This window comes from Xiphias gladius, chromosome 9 (assembly GCF_016859285.1).
Source record: "Xiphias gladius isolate SHS-SW01 ecotype Sanya breed wild chromosome 9, ASM1685928v1, whole genome shotgun sequence".
Classification (NCBI taxonomy): Eukaryota; Metazoa; Chordata; class Actinopteri; order Istiophoriformes; family Xiphiidae; genus Xiphias; species Xiphias gladius.
The window spans coordinates 9,808,750-9,824,846 of record NC_053408.1 but is presented as its reverse complement, the minus strand read 5'-3'; the positions used below and the strand labels follow the sequence as shown (position 1 = coordinate 9,824,846).

The 16,097-nt window shown below is 39.8% G+C and overlaps 1 protein-coding gene across 3 annotated transcripts in view; it reads left to right on the top strand.

The window, feature by feature from the left end:
- The window catches only part of LOC120794779 (adenosine kinase-like), a 101,786-nt gene extending 86,472 nt beyond the window's left edge, over positions 1-15,314 (top strand). Inside the window, exons 8-11 of one of the 3 annotated variants that reach the window (XM_040136087.1) lie at positions 1,974-2,009; positions 5,612-5,726; positions 13,729-13,815; positions 14,128-15,314. In XM_040136087.1, coding sequence (XP_039992021.1) covers positions 1,974-2,009; positions 5,612-5,726; positions 13,729-13,815; positions 14,128-14,252 — 363 coding nt within the window. In that variant the 3' untranslated portion in view covers positions 14,253-15,314. Of the gene's footprint in view, positions 1-1,973; positions 2,010-5,611; positions 5,727-6,378; positions 6,613-13,728; positions 13,816-14,127 lie in introns of those variants that run through there. The other 2 variants (XM_040136089.1, XM_040136090.1) reach the window with 2 other exon arrangements.
- The last annotated feature ends 783 nt before the right edge of the window (positions 15,315-16,097 follow it).

Genomic DNA, 16,097 nt, shown 5'->3' with positions numbered 1-16,097 from the left:
ACCTTTACTCATTATAAAACTGCTTCGTGACTACAGTGGCTAATTGACTAGGCTCTGTGTGTGTTGAAGGAGAAGGGGGGTGATGAATTGACATATTGCTGGCGCTGTGATGTTGATCCAAGGCAGAGAGCCATGAGGCTTTCCTCCAGGGACCAGTAACCTTATTGTTCCATGTCATCTCCTCCCCTTCTGTTTGAGGACCAGGTTGTCAACCTCTCCCCAAGGTCATACAAACACCAACCCCCCCCTCTGCACATAATTAGATTATTTAGAGTCATAGCATCAACTCATTGCCCCGTCTGGGGTCAAAAGTGAATTTAGTGCATGAGGTTGTCTGTCATAATTTGTGGCTTCACTTTGAACTGACAAGCAACAGCTTCTGTCATCAGTTAAAGGATCATACATCACAGATAACCATATTGAAGACTGTTCTGGTGAGTTTTTGATTTTTGTAAGTTTTCCCTACTATTCCAAGCATTCATTGGTTTCCATTCATTTCTGTACAATATGAGAAATCAATTAACAGACCCTTAAACTTTTCTCAAAAGCAATAGTATAGTATAATTTTCATTTTTTGGATGTGTATATCATTGTAGAAACCCACTGTTTTACGTCCATTTCTCTTCATTTCTGTATGACATGAAAACTCTTAAAGCTTGCCCTAAATTCCAAAGTGGGGACAAGTTTTAGCTAAACAGATCACGTATAAGTTACATTTTTGCTGAAAGTTCCAATGCATGCAGGGGGATTTAGGACTTTTGGATGTGTCAGCCGTTGGTTTCCATTAATTTCCATACTAGATAAACATCTTGTACCTGACTCTTGGAACTTGTCCCAAAGCTTCTTAACTGCAAATCATATATACTTTTTTGCTGGTCATTTTCAAATGAATTCTGTACAGTTTTCAAATGATATTTTTCCACCTATCCAGGCACCCTTTGGTTTCCATTTATTTCATGACAGTATGAAAATTCCATGAAAATACTCTTAAGTTGATTGAATGATCTAATTCATGATCTAATTCATATCAGTGAAAATCAAGTCTGGATTGAATTGAAATTTTGTTAAGTTGTTGCGTGCTAATGCAGTTAAATTGCACATGGTTTTCAAAAGTCTGAAAAGAAAAAACAGAAATATACAGAAATATTTTTTGTTTGCATCTTATCCCTTGAATCCTCCTGGTGACCCCACCAGGAGGAGTGATTTCTTGGGGATGTTATCTGGGGGCCTAACCCCCAGATAACTGCTGACTAACTGCTGGATTAGACAACTTAACCAAGTTTAAAGAATAAGAAGAAGGTCAGCGGCTTTCTTGACCAGCAGGAAAAGATATCCAAAAACCTAAAACTATACTCCATGAATTTGGATTTGACATCTCCAGTAAGTTTCAAGAGTTTGCCATTAGATTCTCTTGCCATACAGTAATAAATAGAAACTAGTGGCTGCCTGAAAAGATAGAGAAAAATATACAGCATGTGTTTGATAATGGTCAGCAAAAATGTCAAGTTTACATGATTTGTAGTAAAGAAGCAAAATCTTGCATAAACACTTGTATGGCCCTTTAAAGTGCACCTGTTACAAGACTAAGCGACATATAGTAGGTGCTGAATGCCTGCAGTGTCGGGGATTTCCACATACCAGCACATATTCATGGTTTCAGTGGTGGTTTCATTGCTGGAGGCTGATGTGGTGTTATCTCATGTTGCTGTGGTAAAATGAGATGAAGTGGACCAATAGATTAAATGGGTGGGCCACATGCCTATTAAATCAGGAGTTGGCAGAGCAACACTAACTCAGGTTACTTATTCTCAAGTGACATGGCCACACGTGTGAGGAGCAGAGGGAAGCGAGATAGCTTTACTTCCACGTCTGAAGTGTGACATTCTGCTCTGTTTGTGACTCTGTAATTAACTGCTTATTTGTGTGTGTGTGTGTGTTTTTTTTTTTTTTTTTTTTTATATTATCTTTTCTAGGAGGCGGCCACGTTTGCCAAAGAGCGGGGCTTTGAGGTGAGTTGACCAGCAATTGCACACTAAACAGATCCTAAAGGTTTATTTTTGCTGATAATGAAGTTCTTTTTGGACAGTGATTGATGTGCTATTATACTCTCCAGGCCTTGCAGCAGTTGCTATGGAAACCTGGCAGTCGTCATGGTTTCTTTGTTCAGCCAGCTCTCTGTTATGACGCACTCTGCTAGGTCTGCACCCAACATCGCCTACAGATGTTATTTATTGAATTTTGAAAAGCCTCTTGGGAAGCTGAGAAGTTGGGCATGGTTTCAAGCCTTTCTCTGCAGGCTCGGGGCTCATCAGGTTGCCTGGTTAAAAAGCCTCCTCATTATCTTCATTGCACTCAGGGATGATACTGTATGTCTTCCCTTCACTGCTATAGCATTACACCACACCGAAACACACTGTGGTCTTTTAATAACCAAATTACAGCCACCTGTGGTTTTAGATTATGGAAATGAAAATTACAGTGCTTGTTACCCCATAGAACATACACTATATGTTTTAAAGTGGGGCTGCCTGGTAAGTGTAAAATTAATGTTCCCTTAGTCTTTTTTTTTTTTTTACTCGTGTTTTGCATATTCCTCACACTGGTATTTAAAGGTGGAATCAAAAACACAAATAGCCGATGTATGTTAGATTTTCAAAATGGGCTCAGGTATTTTAAGTGTCTTCTCCCTTTCAAATGTAGAGCTGCCTTGAATATGGCACTGCTCTGTGTGAATAATTGTCATCCAGAATCAGTAACGGTGTGATCAACGTGACCGGAATAGAAATGCAATCCTGACGGCAGTGACAGGTTTAAGAGAGGAGAAGGGATTTGGAGGGGGGGGTCAGATGGAAAAAAAAAAAAAAACCTCAAAGGTCAGTGTAGACTCTCCTAGTAGTTACAACTCTTTGACATTTTCCATGTCAACCTGATTGGCCAGAACACTCTGCAAAATTGCATTGGATGAATGTGATTTCCCAGATAACATCAGTGGTGTGTAGTGTACGTTCTGCATTTCTAGATGGTCCCCGTTCAAAGAGGTTCTCTACACAGTTGCCTTTTTTTTTTTTCTTCCCTGTTGTCACTTTCTGATGACAGCTTTACTTGCATCGTACCAGCTGGGCCACATACCGTAGTTATACACTGGCAAGTCTTCAAAATATCAATATATACACTATACAGTAGCCTCTAGTTTAAAACAGGAAATAACAGATTGTAATATAACATTGCTACACTGGTAAAATTAGTGTATGTGTTATTGACACATACACAATACACTTGTAATATGTTTACAGAACAGTTGTGGAGGATGTGGTTGAATCAGTAAAATAAGGATATTTTCCCAACCCTGATATACGTATGTGAAATGTACAATTATCAAAAATCATGAACTTCAACACAGGATCCTCTCACTGGGAGTTTTTCGGAGCTTTCAGCCATATCCCATGGCTTTCATCAGCAGCGGGAGTTTGCTCAGTTGTCACGGAGAGTGTTAAAGGTCGGTCTCTTGAATCACATCCAACAACCTGTTACCACGTGAATGAAATTATGTGAAAACAACTGAACCATCTCCATGACAACTGAGCCAACTCCATACAGGAGATGGCTAAAAGCTCGCAAACATTTCCAGCAAGTGGGTCTTTTGCTATGATTGTTTTTGATGGATCAAATTCATGTTAAATTCCATTTGTGTACATTACATTGAACAAAATTCAACATTTGCATAAAATAGTTTTGATCGTTTAAATTGTTTTGACATTATTCCTAATCAATCACTCAGATTTTTGTAAAATTATAACAGTTTAATTATATCACACAAACACCACAAAGAAATAATTGCTGTCAGAAACGTAATCTAAAGAAGTTAGTGGTCAGTTGAGGTGCACTATAAATAGATATTGTTATAGCTGCTGCCCAATGTCAATTTCTGACTCCAAAAACACTGCATGATGCACTTTGAATGTATTCTAAAACACTGTTATCATCACATTATGGATGACTCACAAAAATGACAGCAGCACTTCTTCAGTATAAATACAAGATAAAAAGCCTGTCCACTCCAAAACAGCAATCAGCAGATCTGAACACCCTCGCCTGATTGTGATCTGTTTCCTTTAAATGCTCAAAGAACTATCTGCATCACAGCTCTAATTGAATCTTTCCCTGGCAGTGTTTCTCAAGCAGCCTGCAGTGGAGACAATCAGTTTCTCACTGGCTTCAAGACAGAAAAACAATTTAACACCCTTTTAAAGCTTTCATATTTCACGGCTTGTTGATTTATGTCTGATCAATTGCCTCATAATCATAAATATTGCCATTTGTCAGCAGTAAACCAAATTGACCATATCATTCGTCAATTAATTTGTTTTGCACTCACACCATACGTTATTCTTCTGCATTGTTTTGCCATAGGAAGTCGTCAGGTAAGTATTTCTGCCAAGCAAAAATTAGGAAGTTGTCTGTGTGCGTGACTGTTTCTGTGTTTGTGTGTGTGTAGCTTAACCTGCTCAACAGCCATGATGCCTACCCCGCCACCTCTGGCCCTTAGAACCTTTTAGCTCCTAAACCTTAGTAGAGCGCCTTTTTTATGTCAGTGAACATAAAACCAAAGGGTGACAATGTGCCGAAGCCTTGTGCGGTTTTGCATTCAATGTCTGGAGTGCTTGTGGTTACATCCAGTCACAGTGACAAATTGCCTTTTTTTTTTTTTTTTTTTTTTACACCGTCGCTTGCTAACAGCCTCTGTATTAACCTCGCCATTAGCACTTACTTAGAGTGTTACACCAATTTTTCCTCGGCCCAGGGTCTCCCCGGACCTCTCAGGGCTGATTAAAGGACGTTTGGGAAGCATTTAGAGGTGTAAAAGCTCATTGGTTTGAGTGAACCAGTGTGACTGGTGGTATTGGGCTGGAGCCTATCTCTCTGATTACTCCCATAACCACAGTATTTGCTCACCCTGAAGGTGCTCGAGTGCTCACTTTGATACAGATGCTAGAGGCGTCTACGACCCTTAATGCTAGCTCCTCAGTGTGCTGTATTACAGAAAAGCAGAGTCCACCCCACTGCGAGATGGCGATAAAGACATTCCACCTGCTCATAGTACATCATGATGAGTTAATAATAAAGTAGCACTGACAGGTGTGGGTTTTTTTTATCCCTCTCATGATCAAAGGCAACCACTCCGGAGAGTTCTGTCGTCTCCAGGCGAGAATATCCATTCTGTGCAGATGCTGAGGAGAAATGGCCTGTTTCAGGAAGAGAATGATATAGTACACGCACCACATATCCCTTCAGTTTGAAGAACTAGCTTTATCTGACAACAGCATATCTTCACACGCTTATTTTCATCTCACTTAGGAAATATGACTTTCTAATATTTTGCAGCTCGCCTGAAACTGCATGGAAGCATCACTGAGCGCTTCTATTGATCTTTTCACAAAACGGTTTCATAGCCCATCTGGTTTCATTATCACTTGATCCGTCTGCCAGGATTGGAAAGATCTGACCTTTCTCAGTCACACTTGTGATTTTTGATTAAACTCCTAAGACATGGCTCTTCATGATGCATTCATTCAACTTAACATACTCACACGGTGGTCTGGTATTTTTACAGACAGATGACATAGCAGAGATTGCAAAGAAGACCCAAAACCTCCCCAAGGAGAACACAAAGAGGCAGCGACTGGTGGTCTTCACTCAGGGCAAGGACGACACTGTTGCAACTGTTGGTAGGCTGTTTTTGCTTTCTGTTTTTGATTGCTTATCTACACATATTTTCACTTAAGTTTCGACTCGAAGCCAGCCCAACTTTGGCCCCTTTTGGACATGTTTACCCTTCAATTTAAACCTCATATCTTAAAACTGCAGAACGCAGCCTTAAATAGATGCTTGATCGCTGACTGAGGGGAGCCGAATGCTATCAGTAATTTCTTTGAAGTTAACCTCCAATATTGACACCAGATGTTAAAAAAAAAAGAATGCTTGCACTACATTCAGTCATTTCAGAGCATAAAAGAAGTGTGGGGGATGCAGAGGGCAGGCATTGATTTGTGAAGTACTTCTAACTTTGTCTTGGGCAGACTCCAGGCCAGTCCTTAGCGATTTTTAATGCTTCAACTCTTATATTCTGCCCTTTTTTTTCCTGCAAAATGCTGGCAGAGTGACCCTGGGGACAGGTTGACAAAACTGGTCTTCAAATCAGTCCAGTTTCCTTTGATACAGGACATATTTGTTAGTGGGACATTAAAAGGCAGTGTCATCGCAACCGAGTAGGGGCTGCAGGTTTAAGCCGTGTGGGGAGAGATGATAGTTTCCGATTACTACTGGGAGCCTTTGCCTTTGTTATGAGCCACAGGGTGTCTCTCCTCATTGCCCTTGCAGTTCAGACTAGGTGTGCACGGGGGGGAGATGGCCTCAGGTAAAAGACTCCAACATATCACTCATCACTGGGGACTGCAGAAGCACAGCTACAGCAGGACTGTTAGCACTACAGGACACCGTCTTCACGTGTGTCCAGTGTCCTGAGTTTCACACTGCCGGCAGTATGAGAGTATTTACAAACTCAAGCTTTGTACAGGATTTCATTGATGGCATTATTAAAAAATCAATAATTAATTGTGTCTTTTCTGTATTTCCTATTGTGATTATTTTATTTTCTGCAAACTGCCATTTTGGCCAGGACTCTCAGGATATCTTGGTGTAATAAAGATTAACATGGGAGTATTCAATATTTTTATATAAACAATGGATAAAATAACTAGGTGTAATGTGAAAAGAGACATTTGTAGTGATGATCTCACAGAATTATTACGCAACTCTGCAGCTGTCCTCAGCTCTTCAGAGGTTTTTAAAGTGTCTTAACGCATTGTTTTGGTTTTACATCCTGCAACTTTACTGTTTTTTGGTTCACTCTCATCAACATCGTTTACAGCCACAGTAGGCAGCTGTTTTCGGCAATAAAGCTCTGATAAACTCACTGTAAGCTACCTGTCCAGCACTACACAGCGGACGAAGCAGACATAGTTGAGAATTTATCAGATAAAGAGCCAGATATTTCCCTCAGGAGTTGGTGGAGACTAACAACAAGCTAAAAGGAGAGTGAATATTGGATTTTACATGCATCAGGTGACCAAAAACATGACTCTAAAAAAATATAATCAGTTTGGTAACAGTTCACTGTATCACCTTTATAAGGTGATAGTGTGTCAATGTTTTGTTTACAGCTTGTAAAGCCTGTTATAAATAAGAATATTTGTACGATATCAATATATGTCACAACATTTCAAATACGGGCAAAATTACCTATAAGAAAATCGAAGCGATGTTCAGTGCAGTGAATTGTTTTACACGCTTAAAGGCAATACACACAGACTGCCTTGTGTAGTGTTGCACCGTTTGACATCTATAGCACTCACTGGACACGCCGTACACACACACACACACACACACACACACACACACACACACACACACACACAAGTAGTCATGATATAGTAAACTGGATATATGAATCTGAAGAATTAATTTGATCAAACTTTTCTGTAGCGCCTCTGCAAGAAAAAAGGACACTGGCCTATCTTGATGCCGCAACACCCATCAACCAGCGATAATGTATGTCATGAAGCCGCCTGTGCATAGGCTTACAACAGGCAACAATAGGCATGGGTGCCCTAATGCGCATTATATGCCACTTGTGTGTGCTGCTCTTTATGCATTACATCAGACAAAACTCTTCAAGCTTCGAAAACACAGGCTGACTTGTTGGGAATCACTAATTCAAACCACAGCATTTTGTAAAGTAGCAGCGTGATGTGATAATATCATCACAATAGCCTTCAAGTGAAAGTCAGTAAATGATAAGTAGCATTTATTTTAATTGAACAAGCTCGTTTGAATTTTCATTATGCAAGTGGAATTCCTGGAAGTGAATTTCCTTTCATGAGAATGTGAAAAGAAATATTTAAGCAGAATCCCAACAGTTAAAAAGAACAGGAATCCATCCATTATGCTGGAGGTGATGGATAATTCCTGCCTGCGTCTCTCATTGCTCCTGCATGAAGACAGAGCTGTGCGCCACAGTGAACTTTATATAAAATACATGATGAATGCAGGCGGGATGAAAGACAATGTGTTTCAGATGTCATCTACAAAGGCAAACATGATAAATGTCATTGACTGTGCTATCATTACAGTGGAGCAGTTACAGTAGTAGGTGCAGCACAATCGGTGTGTGTATGTGTGTGTGAACATCGCCGTTCATGCCAGCCAAATAAATGTCAATGTAAAAAGAGAATTAAAGATTTTCATTTCCCAGAGGCGGCGCTCTAATAAACTTGATCTCTCATTTTGTTTGCAATTTGTCCTCCTGTCAGGATTTGATCATTTGCCAGCCTCTGCATGTCATGTTAAACCATTTTATAGTGATTAAGGATGGGAAAATGCCTTCCCCCGTGGTATAATTCTCCAAAAAGAGATGTCAATTTGTTATTGTTCCTTTTTTTTCTGCCCTTCATTTGGAGCCTTTCATCACACCACCGCTTCAAACATGCCTTTTAAGAGCTGGGAGCAGGGGAAATGGCCCTTTATTTAGCTGCCACTGACACTGCTGAACTACGCTGGGCTTTTGCTTATACACCCATTAAAGCAGTAATTAAGATCATTGTGCCCTGAACCTTAGCGGTGAGGAGATCTAATAAACGATCATTCAGCAGGGGTTGCCACGCTAATCGCTGATAAGGACTAGATAAAGCCTGACTCGGCTTCTCAGCGAGTTTCAGGGCTCTCAAGGGGGCAAGGCAGGCAGATTTCAACTTTGGGAAAAAAAAAAAAAAAAAGGACCTGATCTATACATGTTAATCAAATGAGGTAGGGAAAGAAGCGAATACTGACTACAAGACACAAGGCTCTTCTTTTTTTTTCTAAAAGATGAGTAATTTTTCATTCTCACCAAAGTTAGATTAAACGTTGCAGAATTATTTTAAGATCTACTTGGAGAAATTTTAATAGTCTCTTTAAAAAGCGGGATGTTTATGTTCTGTACCTCATAATAGACAAAGTCAATTAACAGCCTGTGCTATGAGAAAGACCTCCTCTTTTTTCCCTTGGCATCTGACGTTGAAGTGTTTTCTTTCATGTCTCTCTGAGAGGATATTGGTTGGCGATGATCTTTTGCCTGTGGTTACAGTAATTACAGGCATATGTTTTTTTCCCTAACTCAATTGTGAACAAAGATGCTGGTTATGATAGGGGAACAGATTGAATGTCAACTTGCTCCTAACCTGTCGCATTTGCCAAGAAAGCGGTAACGTTTTCCTCTCCGAGGCTCAGAGTTTGGCTGAAATGCAACAGGACACGATCCAGAAGAAGTATTCTCGGGCAAGTTTCTCGCATAAAGATGTTGCACTTAAGCAACTTAGCTCATGCCTTTTAGCAAAATAGTCATGTGTAATTGAGCCACTTGGCAGCTCAGGATTTAAACTGATGTATTAATTGTTTTACTTGTGTAAATAATAAAGTGAGACAAGATCAAAGTAAATTCTTATGACCTGCCAACTATTTGATACACCTGTTTTCTGTCAAGGCAACAACATTGAGCGCTGGAACACGACCAAGTGAAGCGTGTAATAATTTCAGAGTCAAAACAACACTCCATATGCTCATTTTCCAATAAAGCCGTGGTCATCTTATTTGCAAGTACAGTCGTCTTTGCACAGGAGAGCATTTTCTCAGTCAGTGTCGTGCTGTGAATTGGCATTGTTAAAAAGAATAGTCAATAATAAAGGACTTAATTGATACTCATTTCAAAGAGACGCCTGTTGAAAGAATTTCTTAAGTTTAATCAGCACCATTCAAGAGTTATAATGAGGGAATTATGAAGAGCGATTTAACAAAAGCACACAATTATAGCTGACTGCAAGGAAGTATTTGGATTCCTTCAAGTTTTTTTTCTGTTTTTTTTTTTTTTTCCCCTCTGTTGCAGGTTACCTGTCAAACCACAGCCTTACTACACTCCCACGTATTCCCACGTAACCAAATTCTAGGAACAAGAATATGTAAAAAAAAAAAAAAAAATAGTACCGCAGATTGAAAATAATGTTGCAATCTCATTAAAGTGAAATGTGAAAGGAGTTCAGCAAAGCGATGTTTTCAGACGTTCTACAAGCCAGTAACAACAGACTCAGAGTATTTTGGCAGGGTTTTTTTGGTTTCTTTTGGTTTTTTTTGCCATTTCCATGACAGATTTTCGCCAATGAGATCTTTGTTACAGATGGCTGGGGAATTGTTGGACCGTAACTTGAGTTAACATGTCAGTCAAATTTAATAATTTGCATCAGTGAGGTTATATGAACTTTCCCCCAGCAGCAGAGAACAAACTTCGAATGCAATTATAGAGGAATACGGTTGTCTATTGGGCCATGTTTCTAGAAACTGAACAGATAAGTAACTGCAAGTGCCACCAACAGCGTAATGCGGCTCACAGTGACCTAATCAGTCAGGACTGTGAAGAGGATGTCTTCGGGGCTGAAATTCAAGTTTACATGATGACAGCTACATGTTTTTACAAACAATTTAAACGGTTTTGAAAACCATCTCTCTGTCGTCGTATTCAGAATAGACCAAAATATCAGGGTACAAGCCCAGACAGATAAGTTTACCTGTTGAGCACTCCCTCCAGGATCTCAAGGGTTTTTTTGTGGTTGTGATTTGTTGCCAAAATTAATGAAACTGCAGCAACTTTAAAAAAAAAAAAAAAAAAAAACTGCACTAAAATTTGTGAGGAAATTGCAGTGTTCAAGGCTCTAAGGAATGAGTATATTGCACAGACTGTGAAACCCTTTGAGGCAAATTTGTAATGAATTTGTATAATTTTGGGCTACATAAAATTGACTTGATATTTACACAAGACTAAGAGTCAGCCTCTGTGAGGCTGTGCTGCTGCACAATGTTTCTTTTTCTTTTTTCATTCATGCTAATGTCAGCATGCTAACATGCTCACAGTGACAATGTTAACATGTTGCAGCCTAGTTATAATGTTAACCATGTTCACCATCTTAGTTTAGCAAATTGGCATGAAAAGATTTGCCACTTGTCACTAAAGACTGAGTAAAGCTGAGGCTAATTGGAATTTCATTGGTTTTTAAAAGTATTTGGTCGTAAGATAAAGTATTGGACAAATTAAGATTTGATGATAGCACTATATGGAAAGTCAGGGGATCAGCAAAGTTATTATAGTTCATCCTCTGGGAACCATGAATGTCTGAAGGAAAAAAAAAAAATCCATAGCAAACCGTCCAATGGTTGTTGAGATATTTCAGAATGGACCAAAGTGGTGGTCGTAGTCATGGTAATCATGACACTGTAATTAATAGTTCCAATGAAAGTTTTTTCCCGCCTTTACAAGGACCTTTGTGAAGACTGAGGCTGCATTTTTATGTTACTCTAGTTCATAAAGTGGTTCTAAATTTGTTTATTTTATCCTGGGAACTGCTGTGATCGTTAAAAATTCCCCTGTCGGCAAGCTGACAGGGGATCAAACCACCAGCCCAGCGATCAGTGGAAAAACCCGCTCTGCCACCTGAGCCACAGCCGCCCCGAAACAGAACTGAACAGAATCCAAAACCAGAATTGTTAATTGCCACAACATAGCGATAGGTCTCACAGTTTCTGATCTGATTGTGAAATGAATTATGATACCTCTGGATGCAGTGTTATCCCAAAGGTGAGCATTACTTCATGTGAGAAGTTACCTGGTTGCAGACTGTCTTAATAAGGCCCGACCTCTCCCGTACCAGCCCCCCGCTGGAAAGAGTAACCACTTGTTTCAACTGCTGTAAAGTTATTTACACAAATTTATTTCTATTTGATTTCTAATCAACAGCAGAAGACTCCGTGTTGAACAAGTGCAGCAGCTTCAGATTTTAAAGCATCCGGTTTTATAGCCGCAAAGTGTGTCGCATAAGCACAACCACATCTGACGACTTGAGTTTCTCAACTGTGGAATAACTGACAAACTGGAATTTATTATTAGCACATTTTTCATGTGCGGTTAATCATTTCAAGAGGGAGGAGGATTCTCAAGCTTCATCTGTGGCATTAATTAAGCAAAGTCGTTATGCTTCTAATTAGCTAATCCTAAAAGGATTCTTGTTTTATTGTAATCTATTATCAAAGTGACAAAGAGCTGCTTTCCTTTAAATAGAAAATGTGTCATTATGAAAACACAATCTAACACTTTACCTGATACATCTTCGATAGCTGTCCTTTAATACCTTCACATTCTGTTCTGTAAAATGTCATTTTCAACCACAACTTGATGGAGTTTCTTTCACAGTTGGTGTATTACAGTAATTTCCTTGACATCAGGTGTTGAACATATGCTCAGCTGCAGCTTGTGTATCCTTTGCCCTGTAGGACAAGGATTGAAGTGTATTCAACATTTGAAAAGGTGGGGTGTGTTGCCTCCAGCAGATATTCTGTGAGACATTGTTAGATTAGCAGGGAGCCTCATTAAACAACTTTTTTATAGTTTTTTTTTTTTTTTTTTCCTCATGTTCTCCTTAAACTCCTAACCTTTTTTCTCAATAAGAAGTCTGTCAGCCTCCTCGTGTTCCTTTTATCCACATGTCAGTCTTTTGTCTCCTGCACCTTTTTGAAGGTTCACGTCGGCACCGGAGCCTTGGATTATTTGAAGATTGTGTGTGTGGTTTAGATTGTTCTGACATAAGTTGCTGATATAATGTCACTCTACACCTCAAGACTTTGTCATCTGGTAGATTTTTGTTTCCCCCCCCCACCCTTTCTTTTAAACTAGAAGTGTCTTTGATGTGCATATGCTACTGATAATTGAAGAAGGATACAGTAATCCACTGAGGATAATAAGAGACCCTCATTTAATGGATTCCGTTTTGAACTGGAATGACTCACAATAACTGCTCTTGCATTGTTTGTAATTCATCAGAGCACTCGCCTAAAGCTTTAGAGATGTTGATGATCATCTGTTGCTTTTGGCGCATTTATTCAAAGGTACTGTAGGACATTGCAGTAGTTTATTTACAGAAGTGTCCATTGATTTAATGTCTAATTTACCTAGTCATTTTTGCTGAAACAAATGGTTTGTTTCATGTGGAATAATCAGTTTGTCCATCAACAGAAAATAATTCTCATTTTCAGTCAGTTGTTTGTCATTTATCAAGTAAAAATGCCAAACATTCACTGATTCTAGCTTCTCAAATGCTAGGATTTGCTGCTTTTCTCTATTTTAAATCTTATAAATATTTCTGAATATACTGTTGGTCAGCTTTATTCCCTATTTTTGAAATAAAAAAAAAAATAAACAAGCCTCCGAGTCTCCTGCTATGCTAGGAGCTCTCTGATGCTGTCCTTAGACACATCAACTTTGACCTAAATGCTAACACCAGACTGCTAACACACTAGTGCTAATGCTAAGCAGGTATAATGTTTACCATGTCCACCTTCTTAGTTTAGTGCGTTAGTTTGCTAACATTTGATAAATAGCCCTAGACACAATGTATGCTGAAGTGCTAGAATTAAATGACCAGATATCTGTAATTATAGCAAAGCTTTGCTGTGTAAAACGACCTATGAATTTCGTAACATCAAGCTACAACCAAAGAAATAATAAGCCAAAACATGGGTGGTTTAAAAAAAAAGAAAGAAATAAAAACACTGACGTTCAGCTTTAATTAACAGCCTCTTCTGTCCTGACCACAGGTGAGAAGGTGACCATGTTTCCTGTATTCGACATCGACCAGAACGATATTGTGGACACTAACGGAGCAGGAGACGCCTTCGTGGGAGGTGTGGCAAGAAAATGATTCTCTGCACAGCTTGACTTCTGTGTACATTCCCAATTAACCTTTGATTCTGGCAAACTATGCAACCTAGTAATGTATCCAGATTATATGAGCGTGACATTTAGCCTGCTGTTTTTACCCTGTACGAGCTGATCATAGCACCACATAAAATCATTTGGGTCCTGTTGAGGATGAAACCGTGTCCCTTTTTCTGGAAGCCATTAGTACCCGGCTCATGTTAGTACTAAATGCTCCCCAAACTATTTTGGAATTGATGGATGGTTACAGGCCTGCCTCTGCTCCTCTGTCTATCCAGGATTCCTCTCTGCATTGGTCCAAGATCATGTGTTGGAGGAGTGTATCCGGGCCGGGCACTACGCCGCCAACGTCATCATCAGACGGGTCGGGTGCACCTTCCCAGAGGAGCCAGACTTTCACTGATGCATCCGAGCACCACTCATCTGTCTTACTCATCTGATATGTATGCTTCTTCAGGATTTCATTTGAATTTTTTTTTTCTATTTACAGTGACTGACTAAATGGGACTAAGTGCTGCTTGGGTATTTATCAAGCTTGAATAAGCAGCTCAGATGTTTTAATACAATTCAAACAATGTACTAGTATCAAATGTTGGAATGGTATGGTCATGTTTAAAGGAGCATTCCACTGAAAATCTGTCCTTTGAGTATCAAAAAGTCAATGCTCATAGGCCTGAAAGGCGGAAACTTTTCAAAGCCACTCTTACAGCATAATCCATTTCTCCACCATTGATCCATGTGTTATCTATGTTTAAAACTCACTTTCTCCGCAACAGAGCTAAACACTCTCGTTCTATGTCCCAGTAATCACCTCCAGCATTGCGCTGAAGCTTTGCTGGGAGTAGTGTATTTAGTGATTTATTTGGATCATCCCGAAGATCGGATTAGTGATGAACGTTTTATCCTGCAGGATAGATCTGAAAAGTTTCTGTGGACATGTGGCTCTGAAAAGTTTGTTTCTTGCTCCTTCGTGGAGTAGTTACAGTTGATTCTAATGGTGACCCAGAGTCAAGGCCGAAAAAAACGTATTTAAACACCCATAGAAACTTCTCCAACCCTTCCTGCTGCATAAGCCACTTCTCCACTGTTGAACTTTGTGCTCAATATGTTCATAATAATTAATGCTTCACCAATAAATTGCTAATTACACTACTTCCTTAAGACCGTCTGAGCTATGAGGAGGGAATAGTGTGACACAGATAGTAGTTTGCTATCCTTCACAGAGCAGCAAGCTACAAACTTTTTAGAGCCTTCGTTCAAGCCTGCAGGGGGGTGAGTGTTGTGATACTACTGTATATCCTCTAAAATATAGTACATCTTCAGTTGAGTATTCCTTTAAGAATCAGCTGTAATGCTGCAGAAATCATGGATGGTGTGACATTATGGGTGGCTTTGCAATTTCCTGAGCTGACACTTTTAACAGGACAAAACTGGAGAGAATGTTTTTTTGTTGTTGTTACTGTACAAATAAAACGATATCAAACTCATCCTACCGAGATATACCTATTCCAGAACAAAGTCAGTTTTGACATATAATATTTTGTTTTCCTATTATTTAATCAGCCAGAGGCTCCCTCACGCTAATCACTTTTGGATAGCTCAACACCGCCCATTATGGAGGGCACGGAGGGGGGGGGGCAGGATCAACCTGGTGTCCTGGCTCTGCTCAGTCACCCCCACTCTCGCTCGTCGGGTCCAACCTGGACTCTCGTGGGTCTGGAGCTGCACTGCAGGGCTACAGGAGATCATTTTACTGAGTTTAGGGATTAGTGGTTGCCGTTCGTGGCGATCATTAGAGGGACCTGAAAATTAGGCTGATCCTTCAAACCCAGCTGTGCTGTTGATGGGGGTTGGAGAAGAGGATCAGAGGGCGCCCCCACCACCCCCTCCCACTGTCTGTGGGCCAGCAGACGTGTTGGGCAGTGTCTCAAGTGTTTTGTGGAAAACAATTCAATACTCATCTGTTGTACCAAGAAGTGAGATTGAGAATAACATTTTTTTTTATCCCCTGGAACAACCTGTTACATCATATTTTCTTTAATTTTCTCTGAGCATGTCAGGAGAAATCCAATTTTACTCTCCCTGCACAAGAGCTCAGTTTTCTGTAATGAGGCATAGTTTATGCATTTATGCTAATCGGGGGCATCTAGGTGAAAACATTCTCCAGCCAAAATGTTATTAACAACTTTGAGACACTTTTTTTCATCAGCATTTTTTAAGGTTTCACACAGATGCGCTTTGAAAAGGA